Source organism: Peromyscus leucopus, chromosome 16_21, assembly GCF_004664715.2.
Source record: "Peromyscus leucopus breed LL Stock chromosome 16_21, UCI_PerLeu_2.1, whole genome shotgun sequence".
Classification (NCBI taxonomy): Eukaryota; Metazoa; Chordata; class Mammalia; order Rodentia; family Cricetidae; genus Peromyscus; species Peromyscus leucopus.
In genome coordinates this window covers 64511210-64529434 of record NC_051084.1, presented here as the reverse complement: position 1 = coordinate 64529434, position 18225 = coordinate 64511210, and the positions used below count along the sequence as shown (strand labels likewise).

Below are 18225 nucleotides of genomic sequence, written 5' to 3'. Positions count from 1 at the left end.
CCAAGAGGGCCTTCTAAACCTAGGAGGAAGGTAATAGGGGAATCCTGCTTGACTAGGTGGAGAGAAGCTCCTCTTGCGGTATAGGCATAGGGCAACTCCAGTTCCTTGGCCTGATCAGATCCTGCAGGCTGAGAGACTTGAGCTGAAACACAGTTTCAAGAGGGAACCAGGAAATCTAAGACCACAGCTCTACACAGAATCACCTGCCACATAAAACTTCTAAAAATTATGCTGAGTGTCAGCCTTCCATCAGGCTGAACCAGAAAGGCTTGTAGCCACTCATGATCCCTGGCCACCCAGAAAGGAAGATACTCATGATCACAGCTTAGTATCAAACGGAATAGTCTCTTCTGTGACACTGAGAGGAAGTTCTGGTTCATCTTCCAAGGCCAGGGCTCTATTGACACAGGACACTTGTTTTTGCAAAAGCACTTCAGAGTAGTAACCAGCAACATCTTGATCAATTTGATGTCTGACCAGGAATTGACCTGATATCCTGATATCTAGCTGTTTATGGTCACATGCCAGTGGGGTTGGAAGCAGTGTCAAAAAGTTATACATCACACCAGGGTCCTCCTGGTGTCCATAGATTCTTTGATGCCTTTCATTTGGACACAAAGCTCCTTGGCCTCAGCCCAGCTTTCTGCATTCTCATCATCATGGAAACTGTCAAAGATGACAAAGAAGAAGAAAGCTTCTCTGAGATGGGGCTGAAGCCACTCTCAGCCTCTATAAACTCCACTGGGTGCTTCCTGAAAGTTCTGCTGGACTAGTTGAACAAGAGCAGCCCCTTCGGGAGCTTCTCACATTTGTAGTTTGATGCAATCACTTAAATAAGGAATATAGAAACAAAGTATACCAGCAGTGTTTAAAATTTTGTATTTGTTTTTCTGCATGATTTTCCTCTCTGACCTGTGCCTTGTCTTTGTCTCTGGGTGTATAGGTTGTTTGGAATACATCTTTCCAAGTTGCCTGTGGAGTTGCTGAGTGCCCTGACCAATCATTGAAATTCTTGTATGTTTGTCACTATTGTCCTCCGTAAGTATCCACTTCCAAGTCCATTTTCAACAATGTCAAATGCAATTTGACATTTTAAAATTATCATAGTATAAAAACAAATTAAAGATATATTTTACACATGGAGAGAAAAATAAAAACTTCTAAATATTCCCTAGAGATGAAACTTATTTAACTAAATCTTTGAAATGTCCATCTCATTAGTTCCATGAATCACACTCAGAAGCATTTTCCTAATCTTTAAAAATGATTTCTCTTCCCTCCTCCATTGCTGTTTTCTGGACTAATGGTGACCTCATGAGGACCCAAGTATAAGGATTGTAAATTCTTATTGTCAGTTCATGCTATGCTTGTAGGCTACAAAGCAAACTTTTAATAGTAGACCAGGAGTAAACATGAGTGAGTGACACAGGTTAGTGATTATGGGGCTTCTAACTAATTGATCCTACCCCGATTGTTTAAGTTCTTGTATCTCTTTATTAAAATTAATTTTTGAGGCCCAGTAGTGGTTCACGCCTTTAATCCCAGCACTAAGGAGGCAAAGGCAGGTTCATCTCTGTGAGTTCAAGGCTAGCCAGGCTAACACAGAGAACCTCTGTCTCAAAAATTAAAAAAATTAATTTTTTTATGTTTTGCAAATGTCATATAGGAGTACTGTATTTCCATCATTTCTACACTTCTCTCTCCTTTTCCAAATCTTCCTATTCCACACTTCCTCTCAAATTCATGATCTCAGCTTTGTTATTGCACATGCACAAAGCCTAACATGGACAAACATAGATGCAGATGTAATTAAAGTATTAAGAAAAATTAATTAATAGACAGATTATGAATATATGTTCATTTTTCATGGGAATTTTGTTAAGAGCTCAAACACAGCATAGAATGAAAGTGAGTTTCTGGCTTTAAAATCAAGGTCTAGGGAATGGGTTTTTCAGAATTTTTTAGTAAATTCTGAGGAGAAAAGAATGAAGATTATATCTTTTTTTAACTATTTGAAATATATTAAGGACCTCTCAAAGAGCCTTTGAAATTTAAGGCGTAATAAATTCTTACAGGTATAAGGTAGGAACATAGGGCTGTAAAGCCGACTCAGTGGTTAAGAATTTTTGCTGTTTTTGCAGAGAATCCAATTTTAATTCCTAACAACCACGTCAAGTAGGTCATAACTGTTTTTGACTTTAGGACTAAGGACCTGTTCTGGCCTTTGTGGGTGTGTGGGTGTTCACATGCATAAATAAAGCAACAAAAATTAAGCTTGGAAAAATAGCAAGCAGGCTAGTTATTGTTATGGTTTTGCAGAAAGATAAAACTAATGGTTATTTTCTCCCTTGGCTGCTTACATAGCATCTTCTAATACTATGAGAGCTAATCTGTAGGAAGGAGGCTTCCAGGTCAATTCCAGCTCTATTCCTCCAACTCCTGTATCTGAAGTTGATGATGTTTTTAAAAATAGGGTTTTATCTTTGAGTTCAGGGAAGCAACCAAGGTTGATAAAAAAAGGTTATATTGACCTGGATAAGGAGCTATGGGTAATCTATGGGTGTTGAGAAAGGATCTATTTTCTTCATGGAGGAGATTCCTGATATGTTATCCAGTCCCATGTTGTCAACCCTAAACACTTGTGAAGACCAAAGTCATTAAATTCCTTGGAACCAGAGTTACAGACATCTGCAAGCCACCTGATGTGGATGCTGGTAACCAAGCCCAAGTCTTCTAGTAGAGGAATATGTGCTTTTAAGTACTGAGACATCTCTCCAGCTCTATTATCCTTTTTGTACAAGAAACTTATACAACACAGGTTGAGGGTCTTCATATCAAGTCTTTTAAATGATTCATTTCTAATCTGTTTGTGGGTTGAAAAGTAGGATTCTCAAAGACTTTTCAAGTATCTTTCTGTTGACCATAAGTAAAATACAAAGACGGAGGCCACTGGACTCCACCTAGCTGCCTGGTCAAACAGGTATCTGAAGCCTGGCACCTACAAGTGTCAGATAAGTAATGAAGAGGAGCAAGTGACAGAACTTGTACACTGCTTTCTGACTTTTTCATTCTTAACATTGCTCATACACCCAGAGCTGTGTTCTGCATATAGAGGAGAGGTTCTGCTGCAAGCCCTTGGGCATTGCACACACACCCCTGCCACCCTTAGTGCATAGGAGAGTCTGACTTTTCTAATTTCCTGGGATGATCAGGGAAGTGATGTTCTTACTGAGGCGTAGGCTTGGCACCTTCAGAGTACTGCACCCTTCAGATAGTTTGTATAAAGCTGTTTTCTCATTGATATTCTCATTTTGATAAGCATAGAAGTCTCAAACCCACATGCTACCTTCAGAAAAACCCAAACGTTCCTAAGCATGATGTCTTTCACAAGTATACATTTAAATACCTGAAACTCACTGCATCATCAATGGGACTTCCTCCACACTATAGGAATCACAACATTTTCTTGTAGTATCTTTCTCTATAAAAAGTATCTTTTATACCTAAGCAGTATTCTTGTCTTAGTTATTTTCCAGGTTTATCAGGAAATGAAGAGAGTGTTTCAACATTAAACCGCGTCTAAATCTTTACTCTTATTTACTCTATTTCAGTTGCTCAGGTTCTGAGATGATGACTGAGGGAAAGAGTAAATGGATTAATGATCCCATTATTTCACATCTCTGTCTGAGTAGTCTTAGGAAATGTTAGGTTTTTGTATGGCATAGCTAAAGCTTTAATATGAATCCATATGTATATTTGATTACATATATATGGATATATATATAGGTGATATGTGCAAGCATTAGAGTGTACAGAGAAAAATTGAAAGTATTTGATGTTTTCCATTTCAATTTCAGTGGTAATTTTGTAGGAAGGCGATACATCCCTTACACAGTGGGAAAACCATGTGCCCTTTGTCCTGATCACTGTGACGATGGACTATGCAGTAAGTTTTATTAACACACTAATATAAAAATATAAAATATCAATCTGTTTTAAGATTTAATAGCATGGCCTTATTTTCAAGAGATAAAATGTACTTAATATCATTTTTTGGATTACAAATTTTCATGTGTTTAGGATTAAAAAATAGGATGCTTTATGTTGTCTAAGGAAATATCTAAAATCAGTGCATATTTGTTACTATTGGTATTATTGCTATTGGAGTCTACAGAAATATTTCTGTGGATATAATTCACTAAAATTTAAAGTGAATTTTCTTATCCTCAATGACAGTAGGATCTTAAGGTTGGCATTTTAAGAAGAGGAAGCAATCTAAGTAGTTGAGATAATAGAACACATGTAAGCTGAGGAGGAAGAAATAACTACAATTCTTTGCTCACCAAGGAGCTTAGTACAATAAATTCTCAAGCTCCTCCAGAGCATCATCTTAATTTTGTGGTACAATTTTATTTATTTGTGAATGGGTATTTGTGTCTCTCTGCATACACACACACACACACACACACACACACACACACACACACACACAGAGGAACATGCATGTGTGCCATGGCTTCTGTGTATGATTGTGTGTTGAGGTTAGAGGACAACTTGTATGAATTACTTCTCTCCTTCCATGATAAAGGTATGAGAAATTTACCTCAAGTGACTTAGTGGCAAATACCATTACCTGGATCTACCTTACAGCACTAGATTGTTATTTGAATATCCTTCCATTTAGTCATCAGTTACATGATTTTCTGCTTTTTAGCAAATTTCTGTGCATTTTTAGAGTCTAAATCAAATCTATACATATTGTGAATTCATTAAAATGCTAGTATTTTATCACAGGAAGGGACTGAAATGAATGTCAAAGTATCTCATTTTTAGTATTATTATGAATACAAATATAAAGAAAAAATATAATCCCAACATTCTCGGGGCAGAGGAAGGAGCATCAGGATTTCAAATCCACTTTGGAATATTGATCAAACTCAAGGTTAGCTGAGGCTACATAAAGGAACTGTAACAGCAATAAGGTATTTATAAAAATGGAAAATAATATCAAAATTAACATGGGAAATTATGGTGGCAATTCACTGCAATATTTGTGCATTTTCCAGTGAATTACTGAATTCTTTATTGTGTATTTGCATAGATAAAGTTCACAGTACTAATGATATTAAGATTATAAATTAAAAAAGGGAGAGCCAAATATTCACATCTCTGCTGAATATGCCTTTAAAGGAGTCTATCCTAGCAGTAACAAACAGCCAACAGAAAGACTTTAAACAGAAATAGAAATGAAAAGATCTTCATTTTTATTTTAGTAGTTTTAAAATTTACTTATTTGTGGTTTAGGCTGTTTTTAGTTTGGATTTTTTTTTTTTTTAATTTTTTGAGACAGGGTTTCTCCAAGTAGTTTTGGTACCTGTTTTGAATCTCACTCTGTAGACCAGGCTGACCTTGAACTCACAGAGATCCACCTCTCTTTGTCTCTGGAGTGCTAGGATTAAAGGCTTTTGCCACTACTGCATGAAAATGGATTGCAGAGAGAGGAGGTAGAATACTAATACTTTTTTGTTAACTGTGCCTATTCAGTGCTGATGAATATATACATGCATATGGAGAGGTGTAAAGGGCAAAAAGGCCCTGTGCACACAGATAAGCACCAGGGGAGTCAGGAAAGTTAAACATAGATCTTATCTCTTCAGTGGAATGAGACACGTAATTGCTCTTTCTGGAATGTCAGGAATTACATGGTTTTCTGGAATGTCAGGAATTACATGGTTTTACACTCTGGTGATCCTTTGCTATCTGATGAGACAGCCTCCACCGTATCTCTCAGAATTTGTTTTACTTATCCTAGACCCTTTATCGGTAAATCTTCAGCATTAATGTTAGGTCATAAAACCCATTCTTTTTTTTTTTTTTTTTTTTTGCTTTTTCGAGACAGGGTTTCTCTGTGCAGTTTTGCGCCTTTCCTGGAACTCACTTGGTAGACCAGGCTGGCCTCGAACTCACAGAGATCCGCCTGCCTCTGCCTCCCGAGTGCTGGGACTAAAGGCGTGCGCCACCACCGCCCGGCTTATAAAACCCATTCTTATGAGTGATGTCACTTGTGCTTTTCAACAGCCTTAGTGACTTCTATGTCATCTTAGGGCCTGGCCAATCCTGACACCCGCAGGGGTTATGTTTACTTCAGTCATCTTCCTAGACCCTAAATCCTGGACACTATCTCTGAGTCAACAGTACCCATTCTTACGAAAGAAGACAGATGTACTTTGTAAAGAATCTCCACGTAAACATGTCTTCAATTGCTGTGTACTTGGGACTGAGTTAATTGTTATCACAAAACTTTTTTTTCCCAAAATTGTGCTGGACTTAAACATGGCTAATATAACATGATCTCGGCCAAACTCTAGAAGTCCTGGCCCAACACTCTTACCATAAAATCAGGCTGACTTTCATTCTTATCTCTTCATGGATCATGTTTTTCCCCCTGCCAGGTGGAAAGCTTGCAGAGAACCACCACACAAAGTGAAAGAGGACTAGCTATGTGCCTGTAGTGGTGCTTCTCTGGAGGTGGAATTACCAGAGATATGTGATTGGATCGCTAGAATCTAGCCTAGGCAACACAATGAGACTCTGTCTCAATAAACAATAACAAAAGTACAGAGGAATAAGCAAGGTATTTTGAATGATTTTGTAATTATGAGTTTCCAGTTCTCTGAGACTGGGTGAGCTGAATGGAGGTTCATGAGTTGTCAATATACATTAAAGACATGACAAAGACTGTAGGGCCATGAATTTCAATTGGGTTTGTTGGGTTTCTGGTCACTGCTGTACATTTGAATATAAATATTTAATAATCAGAAGAGAATTCTCCACTACCTACTTTTCCAAGCCTCTGTTTTCATAAAATTAGCTCCTCTTTGTATGAAAAACAGAATCAAAGTCTAGGGCAATTTTGCACAGGAGAACATTCTGGAATGATTTAATGGTCAGTATTTTACATAAAGAGGCTGGCTGCTAGGCACAGTAGCTATAGAACATATTAATGAAACTTGATTTGCTGAGAATATAGAGTTTAAATATTAATCAACTCAAGTTTAGAAAGTACTTGCATAATGTCTGACATTTTAAATATGAGATTCTATTTTAGTATTTATCTTTATTTTATGTTTATAAATGTTTGTGTGCACGTATGTATTTATGCACATACATTTGAACCCAGTGACCATGAAGGACAGAAGAGAGCATTGGGTCCTATGGAACTGAATTTACAGGTAGTCTTAAGCCATGATGTGGATTCTGAAAATCAAAACTAGGTTCTCTGCAAGAAGAGCAAAAACTCTTAATCACTGAGCCATCTTTCTAGCCTCCAGATAGTTTAGTTCCTCAAAGAATCACTCAAGTTAATTTTCTCAAGCATTTTGTGAGTGAAGAAATACATTAATTCATCTTAAAGACATGTCATAAAGTTCTAATTTAAAGGACATCCATTCATTTGCTTAATCCCCTTCTCCCAATTCATATGTTTTATTTTAATACAGGAAAATAATAACAAAGCAATGAATATCTTTGTTCTTTTTTTTCCAGCAAATAGTTGTGAATATCAAGATCACTATTCTAACTGTGCAGATTTGAAGGCTTCAGTAACCTGTGACAATCCAATGGTTAAAGAAGAGTGCAAAGCTACATGCAACTGTGAAGGCAAAATTCATTAAATTTCCAGTACAAATGAACAGGGCCATGTGAAGAAAGACTATATCTTCTACTTAGTCTTGTCACATTCCACCAGGAATTTAGAAATATAGATGCATTCAAATGATTCCAAACAGTAAACATTCCTTCATTCTGTATCATTCCATTTAGTAGAAATATTTTACATCCAAAGATTTTAAAATAACATAATCAATAATACCTTTGGACCTTGACCTCTGAATTCTGTGACACATTTATGGAGTTGAGTCAAACCCAAGGTCATACTTTTTGTCTGCATGACTAAGGTTACTGAAACTCCATCCAGAAAATAAGAATCAGGTCCCCAGAGCACAATGGAGTAAAGGAACAGCATATACTTCCACTGTAACTGTCAGTCATCTTTCCTAGCTCTGCCTAGCTATTATATCTGAAAACAAATCCCCATTAGCTTTCTTTGATTTCTTCCAACCATTTGCTCTTCTTCAGATGTGCTGGAATCAGTGGTTCAAATTTTAAATTTCAATTTACATTTTAGTTTTTGTGTTTTTCAAGCACCTTATAAAAATGTAGCTTTAATGAACAGAATTTGCATGTCCAGATGACTGCATTGACCTTGGTTGTTTTAAAAAATTTAAATAAATCTTACTATTTGCATATTAATCCTCCCTTGGTATTTGTTTGAATTGCTGATTTGGAGTTTGTTTTTTCCAGTATGGTATTACAATATTTATGATACAGTTTGCTTAATTTTTATTTACATTAGGGTTCTAGACTTCACAAGAGTTTGCATTAATCAGTACACACTTCAATTTAATAGCAATAGTAGAGCTGAGTTTGATAAATATTCCTGACTCTACCCTAGCATATCCAACCTTCAGGCCTAGCCCAGATCATGTATCCACTATGCCCGCACAGACTGGTTAGTCCAGTGGACCCTACATCACCTGTATATTCCCAACCTTAAGACATCCTGTGCACTGGGGTAACTCTGAGGTGCCCTAGAATTTAATCAATGAAGGAAATCCACATTTCCTGGTCAAATGGCTAAAACACAATATGTACAGCCCCAGCAATGTGACCCTGTCCCACCAAATCCACTACATTTACAGAAACATTTTACAATGAGAATGAACCTCAGGACACAGAATCTTTAAAAAAAAATCATAAAGTTTTATTAAGGAATTTAAAGAGTTTAAAAAAGACATGAAATATATTAAAGGGAACTCCAACTGAAAGGAAGATGGAATTGAAAACGGAAGGACAGGTAGAATGAATGTAGTAGATGATAGAATATTAGGACTTAAAGAAAAGTCAAAAGAACTGGGCCATTCAAGCAGAGAATACAAAAAAATTAAACAGGCACACACAGGAAAGCAACATGCAAAATTGTGGTGTATGGTGGAAACACCAAATCTTGAACTTTTAGGCATAGAAGAAGGAGAATATTTTATTTTCCTTTAGTTATTCATATAGTTTTGCTGTAACAATAGTCTAGGTTGACGTTCATGGCCAAATACATTGCGCCACACTCTTCTGGTTTTACAGTTTCCACTGAGAAATTAGCTATTCAATTGATGAGCTTTCTTTTATATTGACCTGTGGATTTATTTTGCAGCTCTCAAGATCCTTACTTTGTTCTGTTTATTTGGTGTTTTAAATATAACATTTTGTGAGTGTCTCTTTTCTAGTCTTGTGTATTTGGAGTTCTGTGTGCTTCTTCTATCTGTTTGAGTATGTCTGTCCTCAATTTGCGGAAAGTTTTCTATGATCTTGTTGGAAATACGGTCTATGCCATTGAACTGGATTATTCTTCCTTGCCTCACGCCCTCCCCACACCAAGTCCCTCCTATGTGCTGTCCACTTGCTTGCTCTCAAAAAATAAATAAATAAAATCCCTTCAGAACATGCTTTATTTTATTTTAATTTTTATAGATTACCTTATACTTAAAACCTAGGAAACTTCATACTGAATGTATGTTTAGGTCACTCTGATGAAGATCTAAATCCACTGTTTTTGTGAAACTGAGTTAGTGTTTTGAAAATATTTTCTACTTGAAAAATGATCAACCCCCCATTGTGTCTATATTTTAAATGTCTTTTATTAAAGCATCAACAATAACAATTGGTTAATAATAATGATAATAAAAAGTTACATAAAATCTTTTAAAAATACTGGAAATAAAGACATAGATTAATACTAATTCAATAGTAAGAGTAATTTCAATACCCAACATTCTCCAGTAGAAAAGTCATTTAGAAAAAAAATAGAAACACCAGAATTAAATGGCATCAAATATTAAGTAGAATATTTCTATAGAATATTTCACTGAACACAAAAATATGCACATATTAAATTTAGCTTCTCTACAATGGACACCTTGGGACACAAAACAAATCTTAACAGATTCAGACTAACTGAAATAACTTCATGTATTCTACATAACTCATGCATCACAAGCTTAAATTCAACAGCAAGCAATGCTCTATTAATTACATAAACTCATGGATATTAAATAACACAATATTTTCTTATTCCTAATAATATTCTGCTACACTCATAGACTGATTCATAGTCCAATGATTATCAAAGAGACTTCAGCCAGCAACTGATGGAAACAGATACAGACCCAAAGCCAATATTATGGTGAGATCAGGGACTCCTGTGGAAGAGGGAGAGGAAAGATTGTAGTAGCCAGAGGGGTCAAGGACACCACAAGAAAACCCACAGAAACCATTAACCTTGGCTTATATGGACTCACAGAGACTGAACTGCCAACTAGGGAGCCTGCATGGGACTGAGCCTTATATGCCCTCTGCACATATGTTACAGTTGTGTAGTTTGATCTTCTTGTGGACTCCTAACAGTGGGAGCAATGGCTACCTCTGACTCTTTTGCCTGCTTTTCTGACCATTGTCCTCCTATCAGATCACCTCATCCTGCCTTAATAAAAAGGGAGGTGTCTAGACTTACTGCAACTTGATATGCCATGTTTGGTTGACATCCATGAGAAATCTGCCCTTTTCTAGAGAGAAAAAGAGGAGTAGTGGATATTGGGGCAGAAGAAAGATGGGACAAAGGACCAGGATGAGAGAAGGAAGGGTAAACTGTCAGGATGTAAACATTAATAATAAAAATACTAGGAACAGAAGAATCACTAACAAACTTCATCTACAAAGTTAGTGTTACCTAAAGAAGAAGCAATCAGGTAAAGAAACAATAGCAAGAGGATGAGGAGGGGAGGAAGAAGCACAAGGAGAGAGAAGGTGAAAGAAAAGTATTATAATATTAATGATATTGAAGATTATGATAATTCTGGCCAATATCCCCAATAAACAAAGAGAGAAATAGCCTCAATAAACACTTGCAAACTGAATATGAGCGTATATCAAAAATAGTCATCCACCTGGATCAAATTGGCTCTATTTAGGAGACTCAGGGTAGATTCAACATGCATAAGCCAATACATGTAATAAATTATACAAATGACAAAAAGGTCACATGATCTTCTCCAGAGATGCAGAAAAAAGCCTTTGACAAAATTCAACATTGTTGTGGGATAAACCTTTTGCACACTGTGAAGAAGTGTTTCTCTTATTGTTAATAAAAAGCTGACTGACCGATGGCTAGGCAGGATTTTGGGGGCAGAGAGTATGTTGGGGAGAAGAAAGGTACGGTCTGAGGAGTCATGAGGAACTTCCATGAGATGCAGAGTGAGCGGGATGGGAATGAGCCTCAGAGCAGCATATAGATTTATAAAAATGGGTTAATTTAAGTTACAAGAGCTAGCAAAAAAAATGAGCCTAAGCTATTAACCAATCATTTATAATTAATATTAAGTCTCTATGTGATTATTTGGCAACTGGCTGGTAAAAAAACAAGTCTGCCTACATATGACACTCAAAGTGGGGTAACTACATCCACATAAGACCCGAAAAAAGCTTTTAAAAAAAGTTCTGAGCACACAAAAATGGAGCCAAACATGGCTTCCTTGTTTCATGTCTCTCATGCTGATCCAAGTACAGAAGTACATCTCCCAGATGCTGCCTGTGGGCCTGAGCAGCCAGTGTGAGCGCTGCCAGAGAGAGCCCCACCAAAATGCTATAAACTAAGCCGCATGGCGAATTTAAGTTTTGCTTATGCATACAGAAAAAGATTACTAATACACAGTAAAGACAAATCCAGACAGAGAAAAACCCCAAACTCTAAGTGGTTTACAGTGTGTTTAAAATGTACATAGGCTTGGGAGAGAAAAGAGAAATGGTATAGACAGTCATAAAAAAATAGTAAAAGTAATAAAGTCTTTAAAGAAAGATTAGCGTAATATAAAAGAAAAAGGCATGCAAAAATAGAAAATACACAGGGAGTTTGGATCCTATGTTATTGTGTTGTCTTTAAATTTTTTTGACTGCTGATAAAGAAGCGACAGCTACTAAGAGACATTTGATTATGAAAGTTGCCAGATTAAACCAATCTACATATTTTAAAAATATCTTAGCTGGGCAGTGGTGGTGCATGCCTTTAATCCCAGCATTTGCGAGGCAGAGCCAGGCAGATCTCTGTGAATTTGAGATCCAGGACAGGCACCAAAACTACACAGAGAAATCCTGTCTTGAAAAACAAAACAAAAAAAAAATCTTGACTTCAAAATGGAAAGGTATGTGACTTTGGAGAAGAGGTTATGCTTTTATTTCCACAGGAAATGAGAGGATGTGGATTCATTATAGGTTGATATGGACCAAGTTTTATAGGGGCAGAATCCTCTGAAAATCCTCATTACAGACTTAAAGAAATAAACCTAGAAAAACTACAAAACAGGTAATATATATTTTATCTGCTAAAACATAAAACAAAAAATCGTCTTTGACTAATACGTACAATACACAGTCTATACTGTATTAATACAGACTTGTATGGAACCTTAAAAAGTTTATGTATTTTCAGAATAAGGAGACCAGACACCAATGAAAATAGATGGCCCAGGTCATCCAGCATCTCAAAATGCATCTTTTAGTCCCCTCAGAATTCTGTGTCTCAAACAGCTATGAGGAAGCTTGCTGAGATGATCCAACCTCACAAATTACTCTAGTCAAGACCTAACAATTATCCTGATTTTCTCAAAGATACTAGCATCCACAAATAACAGAAAGTAGTCTAAAAGATGATGCCCACATTCCCAAGAGATGGGTTATGAGTGAGTTTTTGTTATTCAATGGATTATGGATGTTTGTCATTGTTTATGGGTGTTGGTTACAAATTGTTATTACTCATAGTCAGAGAAAATGCTAACCAAAAGTGTTAAATTCAAAGATCTCTTCCTAAAGGAAAAAATGTGGATATGATATAGGAATGATAGGAAAAGGGGTAAATTATTTAATATACTTTAATCCAAAAACAACTATTAATCTCAAAATACATCAGTATGTGTCTACTTTTGTTTGGAATATTGTTCTTATGCAACTAAACTAGAAAAGTAATGTAAAATAAAAAAATAGTCATCTATAATAATCAAACTTGTAGTCATATTAGAATGATTTCAAAGTTAAATAGATATATTTAGATAGATAGATGGTCTTTAAACACTTCAGAGATCTACAGAATATGGTATTCAACATCTTTAATAACCTAAGGCTTTTCATGACAACATCAATTTACTTCAAAAGAGGATGATGGGCATTAAAGTACCTCCATAAGGAGCTTGCTTTCTTTATGGCAAAAACTAGCCATTTGGGAAAAGAAATTGCCCTTGCCTCAATTGCTGACAGTAAACTGTCCAAACTGGACCAGCAAGATGCACAAGGGAGCAGCTGTCAAGCTTTGGCAAGACATGGTAGGGCAGTCTTTCAACTTCCTGCATCTCAAAAATGTCTGTCAGATTACTAGGGCTGTAAGCCAAAGTTGGATGTGCCAACATTATGGAAGAACCTAGGGTGTCTGTCCAGGCAGCCAGTTGTTTCAGTAATCTCTTAATTTTGGAAGTTGCTTGCTCTGCTCTTTCTGTTTACTCAGGAATAATATATCCTTCTCTGGTCTTTGATGGGATTGAAGAGTAGATAGTTACAGTTACAGTTCTACCTCCCTAAATCATTGTAGAAAGTAAATTAGGTACGAAATTCTGGACTCTACAGTAGAAGACAGCTGATGGATTATTCTCTCTATTTTGCCAAATACAAAAGGACTGGATATTGTAACTATAATTCTTAATTTATAACTTTTTATTGTATATAATTTTACTCTGTTAAAGTAAAACCTTCCTTTTTAATTAGACAAGAAGGGGGAATTTCTGTGGAATAATCCTTCTGTAGACTGTGAAGATGTGTTGCTATCATTGTTAGTAAAATGCCTAGGCAGCATTTTGGGGACAGAGAAAATGCTGGGGAGAAGAAGAGAGAATCTGAAGAGTCACAAGGAGACGCCATGAGACACAGAGCAAGCAGGATGGGAAGTATGTACATAAGGTAAACGAGCCTCAGGGCAGCACATGGATTAATAAAGATGGGTTAATTTAGGTTATAAGAGGTAGCTAAAAAATGAGCCTAAGTTATGGGCTGAGCATTTCTTTTCTTATTAATAATGTTTCTCTGTGGTTACTTGGGATCTGGCTGGTGAAACAGAAAAGGCCACCTACACAACATGGCTTCATGATCAAAGCCCTAGACAAAGTTCAATGGGAGGGAACATACCTCAACATAATAAAGATTGTATATGACAAACACGACCAACATTCCTAAATGGAGAAAAACTCAGTTATTTGGTTACATTGGGAATAGGACAGGGTTGTCCACTATCCTCACACTTTTGCAACATAGTGCTTGAAGTGGTAGCTAGAACAATAAGACAAAAGAAAGAAATTAAAAGAATACAGATAGGAAAGGAGATCAAATTATTACTATTTTTGATGATATTATTTTATACATCAGATGCCATAAATTCCAGCAGAAAAGAACTAGAAACTATCAACATTAAAACAAATAGAGCACAAAGTTACCTTATAAATATTAGTAGCCTTTCCATAAGCCATGACAACCATACTGAGAAAGAGATCATGGGAAGAGGGAACACTCATTCACAATAGCCTCAAAAAGCAAAGAAAATTCTAGGGGAAAACTAAGAAACTGAAAGACCTTGACAATGAAAACTTTACTTCTCTAAAAGAGATGGGAGAAGACACTGGCATATGGAAAGATCCCCCACCACACACATTCATAGATTTGTAGAATTAATATTGTGAAACTGATCAACCTACTTAAAGTGATTTACAGATTCAAAGCAATCCTACATGACAGTCATCATAGAAACAGAAAAATGAACCTCCAAAAATACATGTGGAAACTCTAAAGACCCCAAACACCCTAAGCAATCCTGAACAAAAAGAGCAACCTGGAGAGATATCATACTAGTTTTATCACTCAACAAACCTTATTAATATGCTTTTGAATTTTTTTTTTACTTGTTTTCATTTTTGGTAGAAAACTTCAACTCAAGAAATACTTGATTTCTAAATCATACAAGGAGTAAGCAAAAGAAAGAAGAAAGAAAGAAAAGGGATAATATCATAACTCCTGAATCCTGACAGATATGTGATGTTCTCTTTGCTAGTATCCTGTGCTAGTCTCCTGCAGGAGGCAGCAAGCATTCTTTCACCGAAGTCTACAAATTAATAAATAATTTAAGAACCCTATGCTAAGAGAAATACATGATTCCCACCCGAAGTAAGAATATATCACAATGCCTGACATCAAGCTGTGACCTCATCAGAAATATTCATCAAGGACAGAGGACACATCTTATGCTACCTTGAATTAAAGACAATTGCTTTCAAATTTTCATCATTTGCATTGCTGAGGATTTTAGTCAATAATGTAATTGGAGACTGGATGTCGGGAAGAGTTATTTAATTTTTTGGTATTCTTATGGTTGGTTATACTTTTTAATTTCTTAGGAACAAAATATATTTGAAAGATGATGTAAAAAGAACCAGGAAGAAAAAAATCTGGCTCTCTGACGCTTTTTACTTTGAAAGCTTTTTAATTTCCCATCTTTAGTGTTCAGCTCTCAGTTTTACTGTTTATTATTCTAGGATGGCAGTTTGAACCTGTACCAGGCAAAGCTTTCCAAATCAAGATAGACAGGATCGTGGACCAATCATAGAGCTGGATTTCCTTTCAAAGCCTATTACTGGCAGTTGTGCGGGAGACTTAGAACTCAGAGAGACAGGGTGGGGCCAGGGCTCAAGCGTTAAAAATCACCACCGAGCAAGCCTCCTAGCAGCAGTAAAGAGGTTGTTCAACATACCATCAAGATGTCTCTTTCTAGTAAGTTGACTCTGGACAAAGTAGACGTTAAGGGGAAAAGAGTCATCATGAGAGTAGACTTTAACGTTCCTATGAAGAACAACCAAATCACCAACAACCAGAGAATCAAGGCTGCCATCCCAAGCATCAAGCACTGTCTGGAAAAGGGAGCCAAGTCTGTAGTTCTTATGAGTCACCTTGGCCGGCCTGACGGTGTCCCTATGCCAGACAAATATTCCTTAGAGCCTGTTGCTGCTGAGCTCAAGTCCATGCTGGGCAAGGATGTTTTGTTCCTGAAGGACTGTGTGGGTGCTGAAGTAGAGAAAGCTTGTGCCAATCCAGATAATGGGTCTGTCATCCTTTTGGAGAACCTGCGCTTCCACGTGGAGGAAGAAGGCAAGGGTCAGGATTCTTCAGGAAAAAAGGTTGTCGCTGAGCCAGCTAAAGTAGAAGCCTTCAGAGCATCACTGTCGAAACTCGGTGATATCTATGTCAACGATGCTTTTGGCACTGCACACCGGGCCCACAGTTCCATGGTGGGAGTAAATTTGCCCCAGAAGGCATCTGGGTTCCTCATGAAGAAGGAACTAGATTACTTTGCCAAGGTCTTAGAAAACCCAGAGAAACCCTTCCTGGCTATCCTTGGTGGAGCCAAAGTGACAGATAAGATCCAACTCATCAAAAACATGTTAGACAAAGTCAACTTCATGATTATTGGAGGTGGGATGGCTTACACCTTCCTGAAGGAACTCAAGAACATGGAGATTGGTGCTTCCTTATATGATGAAGAGGGAGCCAAAATTGTCAAAGAGATCATGGCCAAAGCAGAAAAGAACGGTGTAAAGATAACCTTTCCTGTTGACTTTGTAACCGCTGACAAGTTTGATGAGCATGCAAAAGTTGGACAAGCCACTCTAGAATCTGGCATACCATCTGGCTGGATGGGTTTGGACTGTGGTCCCGAGAGCATTAAAAACAATGCTCAAATTGTGGCCCAGGCAAAGCTTATTATTTGGAATGGACCTATGGGGGTGTTTGAATGGGATGCCTTTGCTAAGGGAACCAAAGCCCTCATGGATGAAGTTGTGAAGGCCACCTCCAAGGGCTGTGTCACCATTATAGGGGGTGGAGATACTGCTACTTGCTGTGCCAAATGGGACACTGAAAACAAGGTCAGCCATGTGAGCACTGGAGGTGGGGCAAGTCTCGAGCTGCTGGAAGGTAAAGTCCTTCCTGGGGTGGAGGCCCTGAGCAATATGTAATTGTCAAAGTGCTCTTGCTTCCTATTTCCAGTATGGAGTCCTGAATCCAACTTAGTGCCTTTACATCTGAAGTTAACTTTGGTTAATGTCTACTCTGTATCAAGCCCCAGGTAATGAGCAAGTAGTGCACCATCTGTACAACATGAGCACACTTGTTAATTCTGTCATGCATTTGTTACTCTCTTCAAGATCTCATCAGGACTTGCCACTGAACTTCATAAGGAGGAAACATTCTCATGTCACCTATTAAAGAAGTGAGGCGAATCAGTTGAATGTGTCATCTTTCCTTTAGCTGAACTTGATTGTTTCTCTCTGAATGTCGGAAATAACGCAGAATCAGCTATAGGGGAAGTAGGGGGTAAAAGCTGTCTAAGTGTTAAATGCTAAAATGACCAAAATTAACAGAATGTCATTATGCAAATGTGACTGCTAATTAGATCTCTATTAACAGTTTTTCTAAATAAGAAAAAGAAGTATTTAGTAATCCCAATAATTTTCTTTTTAAAAATGAAAAAGTAAAATCCACTGATATCTCCACTAATGAGGAAACTAAAAATCAAATTCAGGGCATGGATAAAAATTTCCTTGAGAAAGCAAACAGCATTTAGTAATATATGACAATCGAATTCTTACAGTTGGTTTCTGAAATGAAAATGTATGTATTTCAGTATTTAGAAAGATTTTAAAACTCATTTAAAAAGGAACAAAATATGTAAGAAACAAATACTTATTGGTTCTTCTTCTCGTCCCTTCCTCCTCCTCTTCCAAAATCTGGATGCAAAGAATAGGAAGCTCTTCCCAGTTTTAACTGTGCACACCTGATAAAGCCCTTGGAGGCAGAACTGGGAAGTGTGAAGGTCTAAATACTGTTTCCATGTCTCTCCCTCAGGGTTTTATCACAGGAATTCATTCTCTAGTACATCCAGAATCCCCATTCTGACACTGCTTCCCAGGATGTTTTCAGTGGTGGACTCCCACTCTTAGAACCTGTTGTTTTCTCTTTGCTGTTGTCTCTTGTTTC

The 18225-nt window shown here is 37.1% G+C and overlaps 2 protein-coding genes across 4 annotated transcripts in view; both read left to right on the top strand.

Moving 5' to 3' along the window:
• The window catches only part of LOC114705391 (cysteine-rich secretory protein 1-like), a 29329-nt gene extending 21019 nt beyond the window's left edge, over positions 1 to 8310 (top strand). For all 3 annotated transcript variants that reach the window (XM_037199994.1, XM_037199993.1, XM_028887275.2), the window contains exons 6-8: positions 944 to 1038; positions 3858 to 3946; positions 7546 to 8310. In XM_037199994.1, coding sequence (XP_037055889.1) covers positions 944 to 1038; positions 3858 to 3946; positions 7546 to 7673 — 312 coding nt within the window. In that variant the 3' untranslated portion in view covers positions 7674 to 8310. The remainder of the gene's footprint in view (positions 1 to 943; positions 1039 to 3857; positions 3947 to 7545) is intronic.
• Positions 8311 to 15849: 7539 nt separating this feature from the next.
• Pgk2 (phosphoglycerate kinase 2) lies at positions 15850 to 17471 on the top strand. Its single transcript, XM_028887274.2, has one exon. The coding sequence runs from the start codon at positions 15951 to 15953 to the stop codon at positions 17202 to 17204; it is 1254 nt and encodes a 417-aa protein (XP_028743107.1). The 5' UTR covers positions 15850 to 15950; the 3' UTR covers positions 17205 to 17471.
• The last annotated feature ends 754 nt before the right edge of the window (positions 17472 to 18225 follow it).

What these genes read in the sequence shown, in the direction of transcription:
- Pgk2 (XM_028887274.2), top strand. Translation starts at nt 15,951, where the DNA reads ATGTCTCTTTCTAGTAAGTTGACTCTGGACAAAGTAGACGTTAAGGGG.